At 43.4% G+C, this 24,717-nt stretch overlaps 1 protein-coding gene across 6 annotated transcripts in view; it reads right to left on the bottom strand.

Moving 5' to 3' along the window:
- Positions 1 to 1,484: 1,484 nt before the first annotated feature.
- The window catches only part of LOC111872686 (glutamate receptor ionotropic, NMDA 2B), a 309,458-nt gene continuing 286,225 nt past the window's right edge, over positions 1,485 to 24,717 (bottom strand). For 4 of the 6 annotated variants that reach the window (XM_023866807.2, XM_033754785.1, XM_033754789.1 and 1 more), the window contains exons 14-19: positions 20,495 to 20,655; positions 18,223 to 18,404; positions 14,384 to 14,658; positions 7,726 to 8,006; positions 6,554 to 6,649; positions 1,485 to 1,912 (exon numbers count right to left, since the gene is read on the bottom strand). In XM_023866807.2, coding sequence (XP_023722575.1) covers positions 1,867 to 1,912; positions 6,554 to 6,649; positions 7,726 to 8,006; positions 14,384 to 14,658; positions 18,223 to 18,404; positions 20,495 to 20,655 — 1,041 coding nt within the window. In that variant the 3' untranslated portion in view covers positions 1,485 to 1,866. Of the gene's footprint in view, positions 1,913 to 6,549; positions 6,650 to 7,725; positions 8,007 to 14,383; positions 14,659 to 18,222; positions 18,405 to 20,494; positions 20,656 to 24,717 lie in introns of all 6 variants that reach the window. The other 2 variants (XM_033754787.1, XM_033754788.1) reach the window with 2 other exon arrangements.

Genomic DNA, 24,717 nt, shown 5'->3' on the forward strand with positions numbered 1-24,717 from the left:
ACCACCACTTAAATGGTTAATAAATAATGAATTGGTAAGGATGTGGAAACAAGCGATCTAGACCTAATATGAGGTATTATCTTGGTATTCTCCTCGCGTGGTGACGGTTACAATACCTCCGCCACAGCCGCGCGAGTCGTAGAAGACGATGAAAAGGGGCTCGATGCCTGGGAGTGTAGATGTACCGCCCTGTCACTGCCTCTACACATACTTATTTGTTCATTCAAGGTTTTATTTTGCTCTATTTTGACGGTCAAAAGTTTTATTTCTGCCGCAAGATATTTCAACTGAATTTTGAATTAGATGTCTTATGCCTTTTCCTAGTAGCAGAAAACTGATATGTCCGTAATTGGGCCGGTGTAATTATATGCATCGACCTAGTATGTATTGTGATATCAACAAAATTGCAGACAAAAATTATATGAGTAATTTAACACTCAAATTGATTCGTGATGATGTTTCATTCCAGAAGACAGAGCCCTTAAGATATAACCAGATTAGGGCAATATTTAGAAACTTTACAAATAGGGTTTTCAAGATCTCTATGGTTTCCTCTAAAACATAAGCTTGTAAAATTCTTTGTCTTCGTAGTTTCGTAGGGCTTTGTCTTAAAAATTAAATATCATATGGCACAATATTATAAAAAACACTCAATTTTAAAAATGTTATCTCAAAATCACATTGTTTTACATAAATGTACACTTTATTTACGCAAATACTCATGTCAGGAATGTGACTTTATCTAGTGGCATTTATTACAGAAAGATATTTTATTTAACGGAGAATTACTGATATAAAGTTTCAAATATTCGTATATGAGCGAGCGAACTCTATACTCTTTTAATAATATATCCCTTCCTGTTGAAATTCAAATGCTCGTACGCCTCAGACTAAACAATATTCTTTATTCCTTGTTTGTCTATATCGTAGCCAAAATCATTACTTATCAAAGATTGAGAACTTCATATTCATTTGTCGTTGAGAAAAGGGTGCCATTATTCAATAAACATTTGAGGTAATAACATGTTTATTTCCTCAGACGAACATATCATGAATTCCGATAAGACGTAGAATAAACCACTGTGTTAGCTACTAGAATAACAAAATTTAGATTGTAATAGTATGCATCCTGTTGTGTGTCATAAACAAGGTATATAAAATGCATACAAAAGTTGTGTAGACTGCATACTTTTGTATGTATTCAGATCTAAGATAAAGAAATACTGCAGTAATTTCCAAGTAAGATTTTGTGTCTCTAGTTACATGTCTGATTAAATTTCATAGCTTAATGAAGAAAACAGTCTTCTGGGATTTGGCACCGTGTATACGTGGTGTTAATCGACGTTTCGGAGGAACGTATCGCCTCCATCTTCAGGGTAGAAGGGAAAATATAAGAAATCCGCAAGCGAAGAGACCGTGAGAACCGGTAAAAGCAGAACATGAAGATAGAGGTGATACGTTCCTCCGAAACGTCGGTTAACACCACATATACACGATGCCAAATCCCAGAAGACTGCTTTCTTCATAGTCACCGCCGTGAAAGCCTCAAATCTTTCATAGCTTAATGTTTGCTAAAATTCTGAACGATACTGAACATTACCTCATAATAATAATGATGATGATTTTGCCATTCCTGATATAACGTCATAATTCCAGCCAGTATATAAACTGAGTCTTGTAAATAAATATTTAAATATATAGATTTCTATAATTCTTTTGCACGAAAACGGACACATCTAATTTTTTCCTTTCCATTTTGCTGAAGAAGGTTTCGGTGATAATGTAACAGTTCTTAAAAGATTAAAATTGTTCTATTTAATAATTATATAATTTGGTGACTCGATTCGTTCCGCTTCTGCAGATGTTCTAAAGGACCGTCTCAATCTCGGCTACTTCTTTCCGGAACATTCGTCTGTAAAAGGAAAGGCAGACAGTTACAAATTCATTGCGTCTGTTATTTTGTAACTAACATAACTGAAGAATAGCGAATATTTAAATTTTCATATTCTGAGTTATAATGCCCTGTAGTCTCGTGGGTGGTTATCAGCGTCTTCGGTGAACTCAATGTCTCCTTCTTCGTGAAGGAAATGATGAAGTTTGTGGCAGATGGTTCCCCTGAAATGTCGGCAACTACCTACGTGACTACACGGTGTCGCAAACAAAAATACCAAAATATAATTCTTTGCAGCAGTGAAAACCTCAACTGGCATGTGCATTAAACTAAACTAAATTACTGTGACGTGTATACCCATTACTAGGCAACGACTCGGTAAACACATGCCCGCTGTAAACACGCCTCAAAAAGAGACAGGCTGTTTTCTATATGATCCGCACCGCGACCGTTACTATGCAATGGTGTGGTAAACACGACTAAAACAATGCGGGACAATAGATGACGATGTTTTCCATGGGGACCATGCGAAGTGGTTATAAAGAAGAATTCAACTGAGAAAGATAGAGTGAGGAGTCGAGTTTCGAGATGCCAGCCTGCCGGGACCAGAGGAGTTGAATTGAATCGATAGTAATTAGGTGGTGCAAAGAAGGCTTTATGTGTGATTTGAAGTGACAGTGAGACGGTTATAAATTCGTTGCAATGATACGACTAGTGAAGACTGAGAATCTTGATGAGTGGGTAACGGTGAGGATTAATGTGTGTAAATCAGCGATAATGCTGTTTTGCCCGTAGCCTGAAGTTGTGAATGTATAAGGTGCAATAAATTAACCACCTAATCGAAAACCCATCTTGTAGGTCACGCGCAAACCCCGACACGTCATATTATGTAAGAATTGAGGTTCTTATAACAAAACAAAGCAAAACGAAACTATTGTGACATATGGGCCGTTTCTATAACAACAGAGGAATGTCATCATTGCTAGGCAACGGCCGCGTAAGCATTCTCGCAGCGAATACAGACAACAATAGGGAATACATCGTTATAACTCGTTGCTAGGCAACTGCGTTGTAATACATGACTGGAAGACATTTTCTGTATGGTCCGTGCCGAGGAATTGTAAGAGGTTCCAGAATAACCGAGGAGTCGAAGTCTCAAATCTGATAGTAAAATATGGTCGCGAGTTCCAAGGGACTCAGACCCTAGAAAGACTGCACTGGAAAGGGCCAGCAGCATATACAAAAGGCAGACCCGTCCTCTCGACAGAGAGGGCGCCCCACAGAAACAAGACCGTAACTGTTAAAGGTATCTCGTCATGAGCCCCAGATGGGGCTCGATACCGGGGCTTACTGACTGACTGTCAGTCGCAATGTGACTTTGACTTTGGCTCTGACCGAGGAATCATATCTAATTGTAGCGGGGAAGCTGTGAATTAAGGACACGAAGCCGTCAAGGAAAGGAGTTGAATTGAGTTGAGAGTTCAGTTCTATAGGGGAGGCTCTAAAGAAAAGAACTATATGCCAGAGTGTGGCTGTGAAGAGAAGTCTTTATTTGTAATATCTTGGAGTGTGTAATTCTGTTATAGTTCCTGTGTTTTAATTGCCAGGAGACGGCTAGTGTGTGTAACAGTGAATTATAAAGTGTAGAAATAGCGATAAAAAGTAAAGCTATCTCTGTACCAGGCCGTGAAGGCCCATAGGGTTGTGAGACGTTGAGGGTCCCACATTATCTAGACAATCGGCTTAAAGATGGCGGTAAGGTTGTGAGAAAATGTTATGAACAGGCAAAATGGTGTCGTGAATTTTAAGCAGGTAGAAGTGGTGTTCATGATGAAGGCCATCCGTTCTCACTGATGATATCATCCAGAAACTGATGAAAATATTCGTGCTGACAGACGTTTAACCGTCGATGAACTTCCTCAACAGTGTCCGGAAGTGTCAAGAACAGTTCCCCATGGCTAAGAGAGCAGGCGGGAGATTTCTACAACGCTGGAATAAATAAACTCGTTCCCAGGCTCACTAAGTGCATTGCGATCCGTGGTGACTATGTTGAAAAGTAAATAAAATGTTTTACAAATATTTTCTGGACTTTGTATCTTTACTTTCTGGATATCCTTCCTACTTTCACCATTCTCCTTATTCCTATTGGTTCGCTCATGGCCATATTCCGCCCTTCCATCTCCGTATATCCGCATCATACTTTCCCACACTCGTCTAACTTTCCTTCTTGTAGATAGAGGCAATATTTGTCATCGAAATGTTAGTAAACATCTACTACAATATATGGCGTAACATCTCAGAAGTTTTCCCATGTTGTTATGCATTTATTGGAACTGTAGTGTAGGAAGAAAGATGGCGGAGCTATACCTACACCGGTGGGGGCCACACCCCATGTTGTTATGCACTTATTGGAACTAGTGTAGGAAGTAAGATGGCGGAGCTATACCTACACCGGTGGGGGCCACACCCCATGTTGTTATGCACTTATTGGAACTAGTGTAGGAAGTAAGATGGCGGAGCTATACCTACACCGGTGGGGGCCACACCCCATGTTGTTATGCACTTATTGGAACTAGTGTAGGAAGTAAGATGGCGGAGCTATACCTACACCGGTGGGGGCCACACCCCATGTTGTTATGCACTTATTGGAACTAGTGTAGGAAGTAAGATGGCGGAGCTATACCTACACCGGTGGGGGCCACACCCCATGTTGTTATGCACTTATTGGAACTAGTGTAGGAAGTAAGATGGCGGAGCTATACCTACACCGGTGGGGGCCACACCCCATGTTGTTATGCACTTATTGGAACTAGTGTAGGAAGTAAGATGGCGGAGCTATACCTACACCGGTGGGGGCCACACCCCATGTTGTTATGCACTTATTGGAACTAGTGTAGGAAGTAAGATGGCGGAGCTATACCTACACCGGTGGGGGCCACACCCCATGTTGTTATGCACTTATTGGAACTAGTGTAGGAAGTAAGATGGCGGAGCTATACCTACACCGGTGGGGGCCACACCCCATGTTGTTATGCACTTATTGGAACTAGTGTAGGAAGTAAGATGGCGGAGCTATACCTACACCGGTGGGGGCCACACCCCATGTTGTTATGCACTTATTGGAACTAGTGTAGGAAGTAAGATGGCGGAGCTATACCTACACCGGTGGGGGCCACACCCCATGTTGTTATGCACTTATTGGAACTAGTGTAGGAAGTAAGATGGCGGAGCTATACCTACACCGGTGGGGGCCACACCCCATGTTGTTATGCACTTATTGGAACTAGTGTAGGAAGTAAGATGGCGGAGCTATACCTACACCGGTGGGGGCCACACCCCATGTTGTTATGCACTTATTGGAACTAGTGTAGGAAGTAAGATGGCGGAGCTATACCTACACCGGTGGGGGCCACACCCCATGTTGTTATGCACTTATTGGAACTAGTGTAGGAAGTAAGATGGCGGAGCTATACCTACACCGGTGGGGGCCACACCCCATGTTGTTATGCACTTATTGGAACTAGTGTAGGAAGTAAGATGGCGGAGCTATACCTACACCGGTGGGGGCCACACCCCATGTTGTTATGCACTTATTGGAACTAGTGTAGGAAGTAAGATGGCGGAGCTATACCTACACCGGTGGGGGCCACACCCCATGTTGTTATGCACTTATTGGAACTAGTGTAGGAAGTAAGATGGCGGAGCTATACCTACACCGGTGGGGGCCACACCCCATGTTGTTATGCACTTATTGGAACTAGTGTAGGAAGTAAGATGGCGGAGCTATACCTACACCGGTGGGGGCCACACCCCATGTTGTTATGCACTTATTGGAACTAGTGTAGGAAGTAAGATGGCGGAGCTATACCTACACCGGTGGGGGCCACACCCCATGTTGTTATGCACTTATTGGAACTAGTGTAGGAAGTAAGATGGCGGAGCTATACCTACACCGGTGGGGGCCACACCCCATGTTGTTATGCACTTATTGGAACTAGTGTAGGAAGTAAGATGGCGGAGCTATACCTACACCGGTGGGGGCCACACCCCATGTTGTTATGCACTTATTGGAACTAGTGTAGGAAGTAAGATGGCGGAGCTATACCTACACCGGTGGGGGCCACACCCCATGTTGTTATGCACTTATTGGAACTAGTGTAGGAAGTAAGATGGCGGAGCTATACCTACACCGGTGGGGGCCACACCCCATGTTGTTATGCACTTATTGGAACTAGTGTAGGAAGTAAGATGGCGGAGCTATACCTACACCGGTGGGGGCCACACCCCATGTTGTTATGCACTTATTGGAACTAGTGTAGGAAGTAAGATGGCGGAGCTATACCTACACCGGTGGGGGCCACACCCCATGTTGTTATGCACTTATTGGAACTAGTGTAGGAAGTAAGATGGCGGAGCTATACCTACACCGGTGGGGGCCACACCCCATGTTGTTATGCACTTATTGGAACTAGTGTAGGAAGTAAGATGGCGGAGCTATACCTACACCGGTGGGGGCCACACCCCATGTTGTTATGCACTTATTGGAACTAGTGTAGGAAGTAAGATGGCGGAGCTATACCTACACCGGTGGGGGCCACACCCCATGTTGTTATGCACTTATTGGAACTAGTGTAGGAAGTAAGATGGCGGAGCTATACCTACACCGGTGGGGGCCAGACCCCATAGTTGTCTGCGAAATAATCTCTGCGAATATCGCGGGTTGATCTGTAAAAATCTTCATGTGGTCCGGGGTAATTGCTGCAACAAACAGAGGTACGATAGAATGAGTATCGATCAGGGAAGATATCATATCTTTCAGTTTAATCGATAATAATCGATCTTCATCTGCAAGTGACAGTGTAGGTAGGGTCACTTAGCATGTTACAAGTAAATACATCGCACCTAAGTAATCCGCTATTCCTAACACTAAACAATTCAACAGGGCAGAGCATGTAGCACGAATGGGGGAGAAGAAGAATGCATATAGGATATTGGTGGGAAAACCAGATGGAAAGAGACCACCGGGAAAACCAAGACGTAGGTGGGTGAGCAATTTTAAAATGGATCTTAGATAGGATGGGATGGTATGGATTAGATTGATGTGGCTCAGGATAGGGGCCAGTGGAGGGCTCTTGTGAACATGGTAATGAACTGTCGGGATTTATAAAATGCTGGGACGTTCTTGGGTAGCTGAACAAATGGAGGCTTCTCAAGAAGGGCTCAGCTCCGTGAGTGAAATAGTTCAACATGTGAATTTTAAAGAACACAGAATTAGTTAGTTGCTCTAAGAAAATAACTTGCTTGTTGATGTTGCTATGGGCGTAAAGAAACGTACAAACAGGAAGAAAGGAAGACAGAAAATAATGGAAAGTGATGGATAGTTCGGAAGGAAGAAAAAGAATGGTTAAAGAGGATGAAAGAAAAATAGGCACACAGTATAGGAAAGACAGGAAAGACAGGAAGACAGGGAGGAAGGAAGGCAGACAAGGAAAAAAAGAGAAAAACAAATAATGATGGACAAGAACGAAAGCAAAGCAAGAAGAGGAAAGAAGAAAGAAAAAGAGAATAAGAGAGATTTTAAGAAGGAAAATGAGGAAGATAGAAAAGATAAGAAGGGTAAACAAAGAAAGACAAGAAAGAAGACAAAGGGAGAAAAAACAGGGAAGTATAAAGAATGAGAGGAAGGAGTATGAAAAAGAGGAAGAAGATAGAAGAAAAGCAGAGAATGAGAGGAAAGAAGGAAGAGAGGACCGTACTTTTCAAAATATTTTTCAAAGATCTTGAGGTTTAAGTAGTTTTTAACAATTTCCTCGATCCCCATGGAAGCTGTTCACCTGGAGTGGACGGCAGCGTTGCTCCAGGACCAGGCTAATGATTTCGATCTCGGCCGGCTTGCTGATCTGCTGAGCCGGGGCCCATGAACCTGGCACATGGCAGCAGAGGCGTGCAGCTGTAGGTCCGCTTCAAGTTCCGCCACTCGGCGTTGTGCCGCCCCCAGTGCCGCCTCCAGACGTCCCAGCAGTTCGTCGCATCCCGGCGCGTGACATCGCGTCAACAGAAGACTTTTACGCTCCCTGGGGGGAGGAGCGGCGGGTCCCAGGGTCCTTCCTGCGCTCTGAAGTCAGACATGACAACCGTGTCTTGGTAACAAGCAACAACGGCATGAAAGTACCCGACATATTGAGCCGCTTGATTCTGTAATATCTGAAAACGTCTCGGTCAGTTTCCTTTCGGAATCTCATTACGAGTGATCTTATAGCGCAGTCGATATAACAACTGGCTACGGGATGGATAGCAGAGGCACCAGAGTTCCAGTCTCGGCAGGGGCAACATCTTTCTCCTCTCCACGTCGTCCATACCGGTTTCGGGGCCCAACCAACCTCCTGTCCAGTGGTCACCAGGGTGGGGGAGGTATTCCCCGGGGTGTGAAACTGACTACTCACCTACACTTAGAGCCGATGTCAAGAATACGTGGATCTATACATCCACTGCCCCATACGCCTTCATGCCGTAGTGCTTCATTAGTTAAGCACAGGGACAACTTTGAGATATTAAATCACGTCGAATAGTAGGGGGGTGAATGATGTGTCAGAGAGGATATAGACAGAGGAATGACGCATGCGTAGTAAGATAGCAACGTCACACAACGTAGAGGTCCAAAATTTATGTTATACTCCATCTGCTATGAGAACAAGGTTACGTCATCGATAGGATAGTGACGTAAGCCTGTATGTCTTCATTATAAACCCACTAGATTCTACTTTTAATATGTACTTCGGTATTGATTCGTCGGTGGGAAATTCAAACATACGCATGCAAGTTGCCTGCACAACGTGTGACGTCACCTGAGTTGGTTCAGTGCGTGGGCTTTATCCCCCCAGTACAGTATTACTGTAACCAAATACGGGAGGATGTGACGGATGGGTTGTGCTGAAAGAATGAGAAGGAAACGAGAATTAAGCACAGAATTTTAACTGGAAGATCGGAAGGAATTAAATTATTTTTGGATATTTACATGTATAGAGAAAACTGCATAATGAGGAGCTTCATAACTTGTACTCTTCTCCAAGTATAATTAGAATGAACAAGTCAAGGAGGATGAGATGGGCAGGGGACGTAGCACGAATGGGGAGGAGTGCATGTAGGATATTGGTGAGAAAGCCAGAAGGAAAGAGACCACTGGGAAGACCAAGGCGTAGGTGGGTGGACGATATTAAAATGGATCTTAGAGAGATAGGATGGGATGGTATGCATTGGATTGCTCTAGCTCAGGATAGGGACCAGTGGAGGGCTCTTGTGAACACAGCAATGAACCTTCGGGTTCCATAAATGCTGGGAAATTCTTGAGTAGCTGCAGAATTCGCAGCTCCTCAAGAAGGGCTCAGCTCCATAAGTAATTAAGTAAGACGTATATTGAAGAATAATATTAAAACATATCTTAAAAACGTGATGTGACAGTATGGACTAGATTAAGGTGGCTCAGATATGTTCTTGTTAATACAGGAATGAATTTTCGGTTTCCAAAAATACATCTCTTTACCAACTGAGCGACTGTTGGCTTCTCAAGAAGGATTCTGATGTTTGGAGTTAAGAATGGGAAAGCCTTGACAAGAACTGTTAGTCGCCAAATCTGAAGAAGTAGCAATTCCTTCGAGGGACTGAAGATGGCGGTCTCTGGGCTTAGGATTTAACCTAGAATCTCCGGGATACCTAGTAGGAATACTATCCAATCGAGCAAGACGTTGGGGTGCATTTAATAAACACTGCATTCCGGAAACTAGACCTGTTTCCATCATCAGGTGTGAGGAAGGAAGGTTCCTATTAAGTTGGGACTATTAGAAAGAGCTAGTCTCCATTACTGGGGAGCACGCGGTAGCGTTATTGGTTGAGGCACTATGCTACAAGCTGGAAGGTCGCGGGCTCAAACCCGATGAGGTCACTGAATTTTTCAATTGGTCTAACCCTTCCAGCCGCACTATGACCCCGGGCCGACTCAGCTTCTAACAGAAATGAGTGCCAGGAATCTTTCTGGGGATAAAGGGCGGCCGGCTCGTAAGGCTGACAACTTCACCCCCATCTATGAGTCGATTGTCTAGAAAATATGGGAGCCTCGACGTCCCAAAATCCTATGGGCCTCCATGGCCTGTTATAGGTACAGCTCTTCCTTATCTAGATACTCGTCAACGAAAGACGTTTCAAGAAGGGAATATATTTTGTTAAGGTCAAATATCGGAGGGAGATGAGAAATGAAAATTTGCCAATGCAGGAAAGGTAAAAATGTCCTATACATTCCTTACACCAAATATCCCCGACAGAGTAGACAGTTGCCAAAATTACTATTCATATAATGAGTCAAACATTGTCACAGCCTCTTCAGAGAATCGCAGGCCATTTACAATACAAGCCTATATTTTGTCGAATTTGGAAGTTCTGCTGGTGTAATTGTTTTACTACTTCTTAGCGAGTGGGACAGAAGGATGTATATTTTTTTATTGCTAGTGGGGTGGGACTAAGTCCCTTCTACTGCGGCCACTTCTGGCCTATTGTACCAGCCCCAGATGATAGGTGAGGGTGATTGTGGAGCAATTGGTGGAATGAAGATTGGCAGGGGAAACCGAAGTTCTCGGAGAAAACCTGCCCCAGCGCCACTTTGTCCACCACAAATTCCAGTTGACCAGACCCGGGATCGAACCCGGGCCGTCGCGGTGGGAAGCCAGCGACTAACCGCTTGAGCTATGGCGAGGCCCCTAAGGATGTATAAGGGTACGAGATTAGTAACAGAGTGCCTGAGGAGCACCACATAAAACCCTTAATTCTTTAGTGGCTCTCTACTATTTGGTCGAATACTTTTCCGGATTATAGTACGACGCATTAAAGAGGGATAGCTCAGGCGGTACAACGACTAGGCCATGGGCTGGACGTCCGGGGTTGGGTTCCCTGCAGGGGCAACAGATTTTTCGCTCATCACAGTGTCCAGACCAGCTGTGGGGCCACCCAACCTCTTATCTTATGGGTAACGGGGGTTGTATCACTGAGGGTAAAGCGGAAGGGGCTTGAAGCTGACCGATCACCTCCACCTAGTGCTGAGGCCAAGAATGGTGGAGCTATGCCTCCCATATAACTTCATGGCATGTTGCTTAAGTACGAGTACATACTGTAGCGTGTACAGTCTTTTCTATGTAATGACTGCGACACAGGCGAATAAACAAAGGCAGTTTCTATGCAACGAATCGGTAAACAAGTTCCTGTGGCAACGAATACGCACGCAAGAATGGTGTTACTGTTGGAAACAGTGTTTTCTACTCGGTCCGTGCAAAGGGATTATAAGGAAGACAATTTACGCGTCCTAGTCAGTTGAGAGTTGAGTTCTGCAAGGGAAGCTGAGAAGAGATGGCGCTATAGTTCACTTGTGGGATATTCCCTGGTCAATAACGACGTGAGCACAGGAGCTGAAGAATCTCCATTGTTGAGAGCTGTTACCAGGCAACGACTAGTAAAGATACTGCATTCTGGAGAAAATTTAGCGTGTAGTGATCTGTAAAGTGAGGGAATCAACCACAGCGCTGTAATTACTTCTGTCCCGAGTGATGTATACAAGTGGTCCATCAGTCCATTGAACATTCCATGTCCCGTCTAGTCACACACCTAAACCGTTACAGTATTCATGCGCAGGGATAACTTTACCATGTGCAGTAGGTTAAAGTTTCTCAAAAGAGATATTACTTTAAGGCTTTAGGGATTAGTTCGAAACGTAGTCATGAAAAATTTTTAACTTAGTTTTTGTAGGGAATATTTCACGTACGTTTTTATGAGATTATCCCTACTTTTATTAAATTGCTCCATACAATAGGATTATCGCAACTGCTGAAACGTCAGTGAAAAGATTAGTTTTTCCCCGCTTAATGAGACTGCAGACAGGGAGTTAACATTTCCATTAAGAAGTAATACAGGCCTTCTGTGTCTTACGCAGAGAGAGAGAGTCCGCTTATCTTCTAGGCTTCATTCATCTGGCCCCAACAGACTGGGCCGCAGACCCATCTTAACCGCAGATCGACTGCGCTGCGCTGTCTCTCTTTCTCCTCCGGGTCAGTGGACTTAATGCAGTTTACGGGCTTATCCTTGGGCGGTGACATTTCGCAGGCGGAAACCATTAGAGCTCGTCCTATTATTCTGGCTGTAAACATTGACTAAAACCGAAGCATTGTTGTTATTCTCAGCTCTGTCACAGTTCCGTTAAGATCAGTACACTTCTACAGCACTTACGAAGTTGTCTTTAAAAGATAAAGTTTGCCCAGTGCATTTTTTTATTGCTAGTGGGGTGGGATTAAGTCCCTTGTACTGCGGCCACTTCTGGCCTATTGTACCAGCCCCAGATGATAGGTGAGGGTGATTGTGGAGCAATTGGTGGAATGAAGATCGGCAGGGGAAACCGAAGTACTCGGATAAAACCTGCCCCAAGGCCGTTTATCTCGTTCTTCTAGACCGGAGCAGCTATTTCCTTGAAACGACTCTTCAATTATCCTCACGAGGCTGAGTGGACCCTGTTCCAGACCTACTATTTCTCAGGAAATCTGGTAGCGCCGGGAATCGGACCCGGGACCTCTGGGCCTGTAGCCAGGAACTTTGACCACTAGACCAGAGAGGATCATTAAATAAATTAATCACTCAGTTATGCTTCCCATCTCATGGACTCTGGATAACAAACGAAACAGCGTTGCTAAAGTGAGTAGCGAATTTCTCCTGCCATTTCATGCTGCATAATCTGTGCAGTTGAATCAGTGTCGTAAAGTAATCTAACCAATCAATACAGCTCTAACAGCATAGTTAAATAACAGGCGACTCAGTTCAACATATAATCTCTGCAGCTGAAGCAGCTTTGTTAAATAATTTAATCGGTACAGCTGAAAGAGCATCATTAAATAACTTACGGGTGAACCAGCCCACCTCATTCAACTCGGTTAAAACGGATCAGGGTACAAGTAAGTACAGTCTCCACAGAGTCTCCCCTGTTTTCAGCAGGTGCTCTGTTCGAATCCCTGTCTGGACGCGGATTATTCTGAGGCATTTCATGGCTTTACTCAGTACCTACAAGCTAAAACATGATATTGCTTCTAATAGGTTATGACCGCTTCCTTCTACATCCTTTGTAATTAATTTTTCACTTATCATTCTCCCGTTTAACACTGCATATTCTGAGATAGTGGCAGTATCGTTAAATAGGCCAAAACCATAAGTAATATGTAGTTACATCTTATGAGTATATAAAACCTCGTAGTTGATGCTCTCCTTGCAGCTTTCTTCATTCTGGTATTTTGTTCGTCTGACGTTTAACTCCTGAAGATATAGGCCATATATTCTTCCGAAACGTTGGTTGGCTTTCACAGTTTTTCTAGTTTCGTGGGGTGGGGTTGAGATAGGATGGGATGGTAGAGATTGGATTGATCTGGCTGAAGATAGGAACCAGTGAACCTCTTATCCACTCATCTCTGGGGAAACGCGTTTGTTGTTTCGGCAATTCCTATGCAACGGCCCACTGTTATTGCGTTTCCATGGAAGTATACTTTCCGGTTTCATCCGTTGTTACGCAACGGAACCTCTTAACCTATGCAATCGGTGAAGAACTTTCGGAGATCTTCGAAGGGTAACAAACCAACATTTACGTTTTTATTTATATAAATAGATAGAAGATAGATTGACATTTTTAATGATTTTAACATCATAAAGTATTAAAATACATTTTTAGTGAGTGACATATTCTTGATGTCTTTTAAATTGTTGCATTATTTACGTGTACTTTGATAAATAAGAATATGTCGCGTGGGGCTCTTGTGAGCACTGTAATGAACCTTGGAGTTCCATAAATGCTGGGAATTCTTGAGTAGCTGCACAATTGGTGGCTTCTGAAGAAGGGCTCAGCTCCGTGAGTGAGTGATGAGTGAGGGGTGGGGTGAGACTAAGTCCATTTGGTACGTCGGCCACAAATGGACCTATTGTATTGCCCCGGATGATAGATGATGAGCGTGGAGCAGCTGATGGAACGAGAATTGGCAAGGAAAACCGAAGTACTCGTAGAAAACCTGCCCCAGTGCCACTTTGTCCACCACAAATCCCACATGACCAGACGCGGGCTCGAATCAGGGCCGCCGCGGTGGGAAGCCGGTGAGTAACCGCCTGAGCTAAGGTAAGGACTTCTACAGGTTTACTCCCAGGATGTATAACCTTTATAGTACCGCGGTGTGAACCATAAATCCAGAAGTAAATAAATGTATAAATACAATGAAGCAGCATCATTCAGTCTACCCAGAGTAAGCTCAAGGTCATCAAGGGCTGGTTATGACGACATTGCTGCTGTATGTCTGTCTTAGACGCCTTTTCAACGAGCGCTTATGGTGCGTCTTGCCTAACCATTAATCATTTGCGCGGTTCTGTGTAAACAGCTCCATTTAAATAAATGGTTTCTAAGACTCGCTGCCAGTAGCAGCTTTCCCTTACCCTGCTGAGCAAGGAGCAGCAGCCCCTGACGACGGCAGCCTGCCTGGAGGGTTGTTCCTCTACCTGCAGCAATTTGTTGAAGGGACGGTGACACTTGCAATAGGCGTGTTCCAGCAGTAACAGAATGCACGACAGGAGAATTCCCGAACCGAGCAGCAGAAAGGTCGAGAAGAACTGCTCCAGCGCCAAGGGGTCGCTCCTACTCTGCTTTTCTTTACTCATGGGCTTGTTACATGCACCGGTGAACCAGAAATGACGTAAGCGCTCCATATCCCCTGCGAAAACAAAATGAAAGCTTTTGGTTATTTACTTGTTAATTCCATCGAGTGTTTTGTACTTAAGGTGCAGACATCACAACAGCACACGTCTGGACAGCGAACATAGACACGATTTACAGAGTACAGACTCAAATTAGTACACCTGAATAACTTATTATACTGTCAAACTCCACACAGCAGATTCCGTCTTGAGAAGGTAATACTCGCAGAGATGCTGAAGAAATACTATTATCTAGAAAGGTAAAGATATCTCTGTAACAGGGACACGCGGTAGCATAGTTGGTTGACGCGCTGTGCTACAAATCGGAAGGTCACGGGTTCGAGTTGCGATAAGATAGATTTTTTTTTTGACCTAATCCTTCCAGCCGCATTATGGCCCAGGGGTCGACTCTGCCTCTAATAGAAATGAGTACCAGGAATATTCCTGGGGGGTAAAGGACGGCCGGCGCCTAAGGCTGACAAACTTACCGCCATCTATGATCCGATTGTCCAGAGAAAATGTGGGAGCCTCGACGTCTCACAACCCTATGGGCCTTCACGGCCTGTTACAGGGACAGCTTTACTTTTTTATGTAAGTAAAATAGGATACATAGCTCAATCCTCTTTTAACTGAAAATTAATCATTTCATGATAATCAGCCATCGTACAAGTATGACCCTCTCTGGGTGGTTATTTATCTTCTTCGATATTGCAAATTTCTGTCGACGAAGTCGCATTAATTCAACGTCGCATCGAGTCTGTTAGTTTTTTTTCTCTCTCTTCTTGCTCAAACTTTGGAGCATAGGGTTGATTTCTCAGTTTCATGATCATTTTACAGGCGGTAGGCCTCCTTGGGCGGGTGATCAGCTCGTCGCAAGGTCTCTACCTAAACACAGGGCAACACAAACACAGAATACACGCATACAGACACACCAAACATCCATGCCTTGTGTGGGATTCGAACCCACGATCCCGGCTTCCGAGCGAGCGAAGACAGTCAATGGCTTAGACCGCTCAGCTACCGTGACCGGCCGAGTCTGTGTGTGCTTTTACATTATTTAACTTCGTCAGAGTGGGCTCTTTTGCAAACAGTGATACATTCTGGTTCAAGTTAAATATTCCTTTGTCTCTGAAATGTAGGTAACAAAAACAGACGACAACTGGTCTTCGGATCTAACTATTTATTTTAACTATGAACACTTTCTGAGTAGTTACTGAAACAGCATTCAGTTTACTTGACTCAGGAAATGACTGAACCGTACGGAAGTTTTAACTTACCTGTACAGTGAAAACTGTCGTCTGTCTGTGGCTTATATACCGATGTTTCCAGTATTTAGACCAGGCTTGCTATAGCGTCGAGTGGTAAGACTGATGTGAATGATGATGAATTGAAAAGATTTGGAAAGAAGCGTCCATGACTAAGAACAGATACTTCAGTCAGGATAACTGGTGCCTGGATTCGAACCTGTCGCCTCCCAAATACAAATCCAGAGCCTTATCAATACTCGGCTAAACCTGTCTATGTCATCTGTCACAGTTAACCGCGTTTCTCTGAAAACAGCGAAATCATATTTATTTATATATGGTCCATGCTCTTTAATTTGGCCACCCGTCTATTTTATATATCATCCAACTTCTTGCAGTTCATGCTGTGGTTATGCAGTGTAAATATTTATTTATATATGGTCCATGCTCTTTAATTTGGCCACCCGTCTATTTTATATATCATCCAACTTCTTGCAGTTCATGCTGTGGTTATGCAGTGTAAATATTTATTTATATATGGTCCATGCTCTTTAATTTGGCCACCCGTCTATTTTATATATCATCCAACTTCTTGCAGTTCATGCTGTGGTTATGCAGTGTAAATATTTATTTATATATGGTCCATGCTCTTTAATTTGGCCACCCGTCTATTTTATATATCATCCAACTTCTTGCAGTTCATGCTGTGGTTATGCAGTGTAAATATTTATTTATATATGGTCCATGCTCTTTAATTTGGCCACCCGTCTATTTTATATATCATCCAACTTCTTGCAGTTCATGCTGTGGTTATGCAGTTTAAATATTTCAACCTTCCTATGTTGGCCACACAGGAGGGTGAAGAGTTTTACTGTACCAGTCAAAAAAAGTTAAAACATTCTTTCACATCCGTCCTTTGTAATCGTATACCTGCCAAACCAAATTTTTGCTCCTTCTTCGGGATTAGTGAATTCGAATTCGTAAGTAAAGTGTTTGTTTCATATTCAGTTCACATATATTAAATTATCTGTTCATTAATCAGGTTCAGAAGAATAATGTAAACTGTCTAATAATGTAATCTCATGGCAAACGCAATAAGACACTGTATATAACAGGGATATATTTGGGAACGACGATAACAAATCAAAACCTGATTCAGGAGGAAATTAAGAGGAGATTGAACTCGGGTAATGCTTGCTACCATTCAATCCAGAACCTTATGTCTTATCATCTGCTGTCTAAAACATAAAAATAGAATATACAAAACTATAAATTTGCCTGTGGTTCTGTATGGGTGTGAAATTTGGTCTCTGACATTAAGGTAGGATCATAGACTATGGGTGTTTGAGAACAGGGTGTGGAGAATATTTGGACCGAAGAGACATGAAATGATGGGAGGTTGGAGAAAACTGCATAATGAGGAGCTTCATAATAATTAGAATGATCAAGTGAAGGAGGATGAGTTGGGTAGGGGATGTAACGCGAATGGGAGAGAAGAGGAATGCATATAGGATATTGATGAGAAAGCCAGAAGGAAAGAGACCACTGGGAAGAACAATATTAAAATAGATCTCAGAGAGATAGGATGGGATGGTACGGACTGGATTGATCTGGCTCAGGATAGGGACCAGGGGAGGGCTCTTGTGAACACAGTAATGAACCTTCGGGTTCCATAAAATGCTGGGAAGTTCTTGAGTAGCTGCACAATTGGCGGCTTCTCAAGAAGGGCTCAGCTCCATGAGTGAGTGAGTGATATAACAGTTAAGCGTGTATTCAATTACATACACGAAAAATGGAAATTTTAACACATTTTCTGTAAGTTTGCCACGTACTTAAGTTGGCCGGGATTGAGTGGAGCAACAGGTGGCCAAACTAGACAGATCAGCTGTCAGCATACTGTTAGGTCCTCTTCATACCTGATTCCAATGACGAGCACCAACACAAAATAAGTTCATAATTTGTGCTACAGATGAGACAACATTTACGTGAGAATTTAGGGAGAATGAGATGCGTGGGCATGTAGCATACATGGGAGAGAAGAAAAAGCATACAGAATTTTTGTCGAAATCCCATAAAGGAAGAGATTACATGAGAGACGCAAGTACAGTTCATTGGGTCGAGTGTCCAGTTCCTTTGAAGAGCATAACTGACATTGTGTTCCATAAAATGGGGGAATTATGGTCCAAAAAGATTTCTACTCAAGAATAGCTAGCAGGAGGTACAATACGGCTCATTATGCTTAATTTGCACGTCATGAAAGAAAATAATCGATGTGTTTATCCGTTCATGTCTCTGAAATTTCTCCGTGGATTTCTATAAAACTGGTAACCGACTTACCATTCTCGCGGTATTCCATAAGCTGCTGGTTCACGAGGTCCCGGAATTTGGAATGCCTGGGGAAACCGACACCATACCCCGTCATGGCGAACCAGGATCCGACAGTGAGGAGGACACACTCCGAGTCCTGTCCTACCAGGTACTCTAGCACCGTTGCGTCATAGATGAAGGCATCCAGCTTCCTGTAAAACCACATTTCACAGCAACATTAATTGTGAACTTACACAACCCCCCTCCCGAAAGGTGTCTCCATCTGGTCGTGGTGGTGGGGCTTGCGTGACTCTGTGACATGGAGAGCTATGCCGGGGGTAGTTTAACTACCGGTAGAGTCACCTATGCCGGAAAGGTCAAAGGGTACAGTCCAGACTAAGAGAGATACCCTGGTCCTCCAGGTTGGGGGTTGGGCATGAGGCTAACAACCTCATCCAATTTTGTTCAGAAACCTAACAACCAGCCTCGGGTCATTATGCGTGTGTCCATTCCTATGGCAGCAGGCACTGGTTGTGGTGACTGGTTGTAGAGGAGGCCAAGGCTCACCCAGGGCTGTAGCGCCGAGTGGTAGGTAGGTAGATGGGCGGGTGGGTAAGTAGTAGGTAGGTAGGTAAGTAAGTAGGTAGATAGGTAGGTAGGTAGGAAGGTAGGTGGGTGGGTAGGTAACTTACACAAAAGTCACGATTATGTACACCAAATTCTCAACTTTTAGTGGAAACGCAAAGCTGTAGAGACATGAAGGGAGAAATAATGACGCGTGACAGAATGAATTATGTGAAATTGAAGAAAAAGAGCAGAAATAAGACGAAAGGAATAAATAAATAGAAAGAGATATAAAGACAGAAGAGAGCAGAAGAGATTAAAGAAAGCAAGTTAACAAAATGAATACGAACAGAGAGAAGGGACAAACGAAAGGGAGGGAGGGACCAGTCTAACAACAGGACATTTTTACTACACGACAAGCAGAAGGAATGCAATTCAATAGAGGAATCAGAATACCAGCTACGAAGAGACGGGAAAGGCTAGGAAAAGGAGTGATGAACAGTTTTGATCACATATTTTCATTAACCACGTGATTGCTGAGATACTTTTGTCAGCTTATTTCAGGGCGATTTGGGCGTCGAAAAATTTTCTATTGTCTCTTTTCATTAACCACGTCGTCACTCCCTGTTGGATAACAACCCGCTCGTCTGTTTCGTCTAATCAGGGCTTCACTTCCTCATCACCACCCACTGCGATATTTACAAAAGAGTTTCCAAAGCCCCACAAAACATGGTCATTAGTCACGCAGACTCCGAAAGCCGAAACTGGTGACGTCATTCCGGTGTAACATACGTAGCTCTGGCAGATCTTAAATTTGAATAATTTAATATCAACGCGTTTTATTTATTCATAAACAAAAATAAAACAAACTCCGTGGCCTGTAGTCCACAAGCGAACTATACCGACCGAGCAACCGCCGCTTGTCGGCGAAGTTAGTGCTAACTTTTTTGGATAGAGGGTGTCACGTGATCAGCGCAACGGATCTCCACGGCCCTTAATTTCGGTTTTCTANNNNTTGTCGGCGAAGTTAGTGCTAACTTTTTTTGGATAGAGTATGTCACGTGATCAGCGCAACGGATCTCCACGGCCCTTAATTTCGTTTTTCTAGATCGGAGCCGCTATTTCCTTAAAATAGCTCCTCAATGACGCTCACGAGGCTGAGTGGACCCCGTTCCAGGCCCCCTACTCCTCAGAAAATTTCGTAGCGCCGAGAATCGAACCCGGACCTCTGGATTTGTAGCCAGGAACTCTGATCATTGGACCACAGAGGCGGTAGTTGAGGCTATTGCTTAGAAAATGGGTTAACTTATCTCAGCATCTCGTCCAGTCGCTGCATTGCTTTGGCAATACACCCTTGGTTTGACTGGCTTTCATTTTGTTGTTGCCTTAGCAGAATGGATAATATGTGTATCAAGTTGTCCACAATCTCGATTATTTTTCTCGCTTGGATATAGTGGCGAGACAAAATGGTAACTCTGGCCGTGTACTCGGAAACACTATGGACCATATCAAGGTCGTGATTTAATCTCCGTGCCGATTGATATAACCACCATTTTTAAATTTTACTCTCGCATATGTTCTCTGCGGTTATTTGCTTTGCGAGTATCCTCTCTAAGCAAGCAGCTTCCGTAATGCAGTCAAGTGGCGCCTCTATCGGCGTTCCAGCGAACTCGTTCCAACTGGCGAGAAAACATACCTGCGAGTTTTATGTTGAATGGTAAGAAGCAAGCGTATTTACCCTTCTTTGACTGCCTGAACACCTTGCATGACGGTAGATCTGTTGAAGGGTCGCATGTATGAGTGCATAGTTGGGAAGTTCCTCCGCAATACAGCGTCTGTGTTGCCATGCGGAATCGTCCCAAAGCGAAATGATGGCTTCAGAGAGTGTGGGTTACTCAGCTGTTAAACACAAAGAGAACGACCAATCTGAAAACAATCTGAATAATTATCTAAAAGTTCTAATGAATTTATGATTTACTGCAGGTACAAATTCATGGTAGCCGAGCGGTCTAAGGCATGTACTGTCTTCGCTCGCTTGGACGCTGGGATCATGGGTTCGAATCTCATTCATGGCATGGATGTTCGGTGTGTTTATATGTTTATTCTGTGCTTTTGTTGTCCTGTGTTTAGGTAGAGGCCTTGCGTCGGGCTGATCGCTCATCCAAGGAGTCCTACCGTCTGTAAAATGATCATGAAACTGAAAATCAGAGGTCAGGGCTCAAGGGGGCTGTAGTGCAAGTGAAAAAAAAAGATTAACAAGTTCTGCGGCCCCTGTGTCTAATTATTCTAAAGATTTCCTCCTCTCTATTGGGTACGGGGGGCTCTTTCCAAGGGAGTAAAACTGCAGGGGCGTGAAGCTGACCACCCACCTCTAACAGTGCCGAGGTCAAGAAAATGTGGATCTATATATCCATTCCCCCATACGCCTTCATGGTGCGGTGCTTAATTAGCTAAGCACAAGGGCAACTTTAAAAAAGTAAAGGTATCCCTGTAACAGGCCGTGAATGCCTATAGGGTTGTGAGACGTTGAGGGGCCCACATTTTCTACATAGACAATCGGCTCATAGATGGCGGTAAGTTTGTCAGCCTTATGCGCCGGCCGCGCTTCACTCCCCACCTTTACCTATATATATATATATTTCCTTGGCACTACAGCCCCAGTGGGTCTAGGCCTACCTCCATGAACTTCTCCGTTCACTTCGGTTTTTCTAGATCTTACACATACGGTAGGACTCCTTGGGCGAGTGATCAGCTCGTCGCAAGTCCTCTACCTGTAGACAAACACACAAAAACGCACACAAACATCCATGTCCTGAGTGGGATTCGAACCCACGATCTCGGCTTCCGAGCGAGCGAAGACAGTGCATGCCTTAGACCGCTCGGCTACCGTGACCGGCACCTATATATATTTAGCTTCGTCAAAATAAAGCATGCTTGGTGGCAAATGCGGGCTTACTCAACCTGTCTTTTTTAATATCTGTTTTAATGTTATCTTTCCACCAAGTTGCCTACTAAAGTTCTGTATGCATTTTGTATCCCTTCACATGCGCGCTACATGCCCCGTTAATCAAGTCCTTGAATTAATCACCCCATTTTTGGAGAAGAATAATAATTATGAACCTATTAATTATGGAATTTCTCTAGCCTCCTGTTATTTCCTCCGTCTTACGTCGTTTCTTGGAAGTTTCTTCCTTACATCGCCTTGAATAAAATATATGCAGACTCTGCCGTAAACCGTCGCTTGAATTCATGTCGGGTCAAGTTAAGGTGAAACCCGGGCTCTTCTCGTTTCATCTAGATACAAGGCAGAAACAAATTTCGTGCAGTAAGCTGTCTCGTGTCTGAAGGAATGATTGAACACACGTCGACCCGCTGTTTGTCCTGTGTGAAATGACTGTTTTCAGAGTACAGCTTATGAGGCTTCACTCAGCGAACAGATGGTATATTCTAACGTATCGACTTTCTGTCAGAAACGCTTTGCCGTAAGTACTATATGAAAGTGTCCAGCCCATCCATCTTCATAGTGTGACGTGTAGACCCATTTCTAGGCAACGCCCAAAATAAGCGATAACGAATACTGCGTGGTAACAGGACGCTACAATAGCGGGGCTGTGTTTTCTGTGCTGCGTGGTCCGTGCGGCGACTTTATAAGGGAGACAGTTTGAAGAATAGCCAGAGACGTGACTCGACACCTAGACTTACTGACTGACCGTTAGTCGCTGTGTGACTTTGATTTTGACTTTCAATAGTCAGAAAACCCGTGTGGAGGCGGGGTCGAATACCTCCACCGTGACCCTGCGAGTCGTAGGAGGCGACGAAAAGGGAAGCTCCAAATCTGAGACAGTAAAATATGGTCGCGAGTCCCAAGGGACTCGGACCCGAGAAAGACTGCGCTGGCAATGGCCAGCAGCATTTACAAAAGACAGACCCGTCCTCTCGTCAGGGAGGGCGCCCCACCAAACAAGATCGTAACTGTCAAACAGTAATAAATATTATGGGGCTCAACACCAACACTTAATGACTGACCGTCAGTCGCAATGTGTCTTCGAATAGCCAGAAAATATAAGAGGCCTAAACTTGGCGGCGGTCGAGCTTACGACCGTTCAAGTGACTAGACTGCTGTTGTAGCAGGAGTTACTTAATGATGGGGCATGATCTGCTGTACTGAGCCTGGACTGCAGAGGCCCTGTATATGCTGTATATACATACATTTAATAACGTGTAAAATGTAAACTGTACATACTGAAAACAGACTTATTACTGCTGACTGTGACTCTGGCAAAAAACAGACCAGTCCTCTCGTCAGAGAGAGAGCCCACATTAACAAATCTGCAACTGTCTGACAGTAATAAGGATGTGGTCTTAAGCCCCAGATGGATGTTTTATTCCAAGCCAGGCTGGCCGACTGACCGTCGGTCATAACATAACTTTGACTTTGAATAACCAGAGAGATTAGATTATAGAATTGGAATTGGGAGTACAGAACCGTAGTCGGAAGAGAATTGGGTGGAGCAGACTATGCCAAGAAGACGCTATTTGTACGCTGAAGTGACAGACTGTGATAAATCCGTTGCCACGATACGACTAGTGAAGACTGAGATCCCTAGTGTGTGTGCAACGGTGAACTGTAGTGTGTAGTTTAGCGGTAGCGCTGTCCTGCCTGTAGTCCCGAGTTGTGTGTATAGGGTGTCAATAATTCCAATCATCCAAACCAGAAACCTTTATTATTCGTCATGAAACCCACGACAGGTGGCAATATTATGGACAGTTACAATTTCATTTAAGTAGATATAATTTTAGATCTAAAGGGTTCAGACGACGGTAGGTAACGCTCGGGAGTGCTGGATCTTTGGGTTCTGCCCATCATACGGTGTTCAAAAAAACACTACAGGATGTATTTCAGAAAATAGATCTGCTCTTTCTAGTAGACCCAAAAGTACGCGTCTCTCACCCCTCATCTGAGGAAGGAAACAGATCCAGTTTTCGAAACGTTGTGCTCTTTAAAATACCGGATGATGGGTAAAGTCACTAGACCTGACTTTTATTACGAATTTACAGGATGCAAGAAATAGTGCAATATAGTGTTTATTACCATGAAATAAATAAAGAAAGCCACAAAGAAATAATACACATGTTAAAAACAGTATTTGAACAAAATTATTTCCAAATTGACGAATACTACAAACAAACAGGTGGACTAACTATGGGTGCCCCAACATCAGCTATAATAGCAGAAACATATATACAATATATGGAACACACACAAATATATCCCATTCTAGTAAAACAACAAATAGTGGCCTACTTCAGATATGTCGACGACACATTAATAATATATGACGAAAAAATAACAAACATAGAACATACACTCAAAGAAATTAATGAATTGCAACCATCTATAAAGTTCACCATTGAAAGAGAACAACAAGAATCTATTAACTTTCTATATATAATAATATATCGCAATGAAGATAGTTTGCAATTCGCAATATATAGGAAACCCTCACAAACAGACATCATAATACCTAACAGTTCGTGCCATCCATTCGAGCACAAATTGTCAGGTATTAATTACCTCATAAATAGACTGTACACATACTCAATAACGGAAAAAGGAAAACAAATAGAGAAGAACATTATTAAAAACATACTATATAACAACGGATACGGCACAGACATAATCAAAAGATTAAATCAGACAACACGAAAACAAAAATCAAACACACATGACAACGAACAACAACACAAAACAAAGTGGGCTATATTTACATATAGTACAAAAGAAGTGAGAAAAATTACAAAACTTTTTAAAGACACGCAGATAAAAGTAGCATTCCGCACACGAAACACAATAGAAAACATACTCAAACAAAAACCACAATTAGATAAATACAATAAAAGTGGCATATACCAAATGAAATGTGTAGATTGCCCATTGAAATACATTGGACAAACGGGCCG

The sequence above is a fragment of the Cryptotermes secundus genome, unplaced genomic scaffold, assembly GCF_002891405.2.
Source record: "Cryptotermes secundus unplaced genomic scaffold, Csec_1.0 scaffold143, whole genome shotgun sequence".
NCBI lineage: Eukaryota > Metazoa > Arthropoda > Insecta > Blattodea > Kalotermitidae > Cryptotermes > Cryptotermes secundus.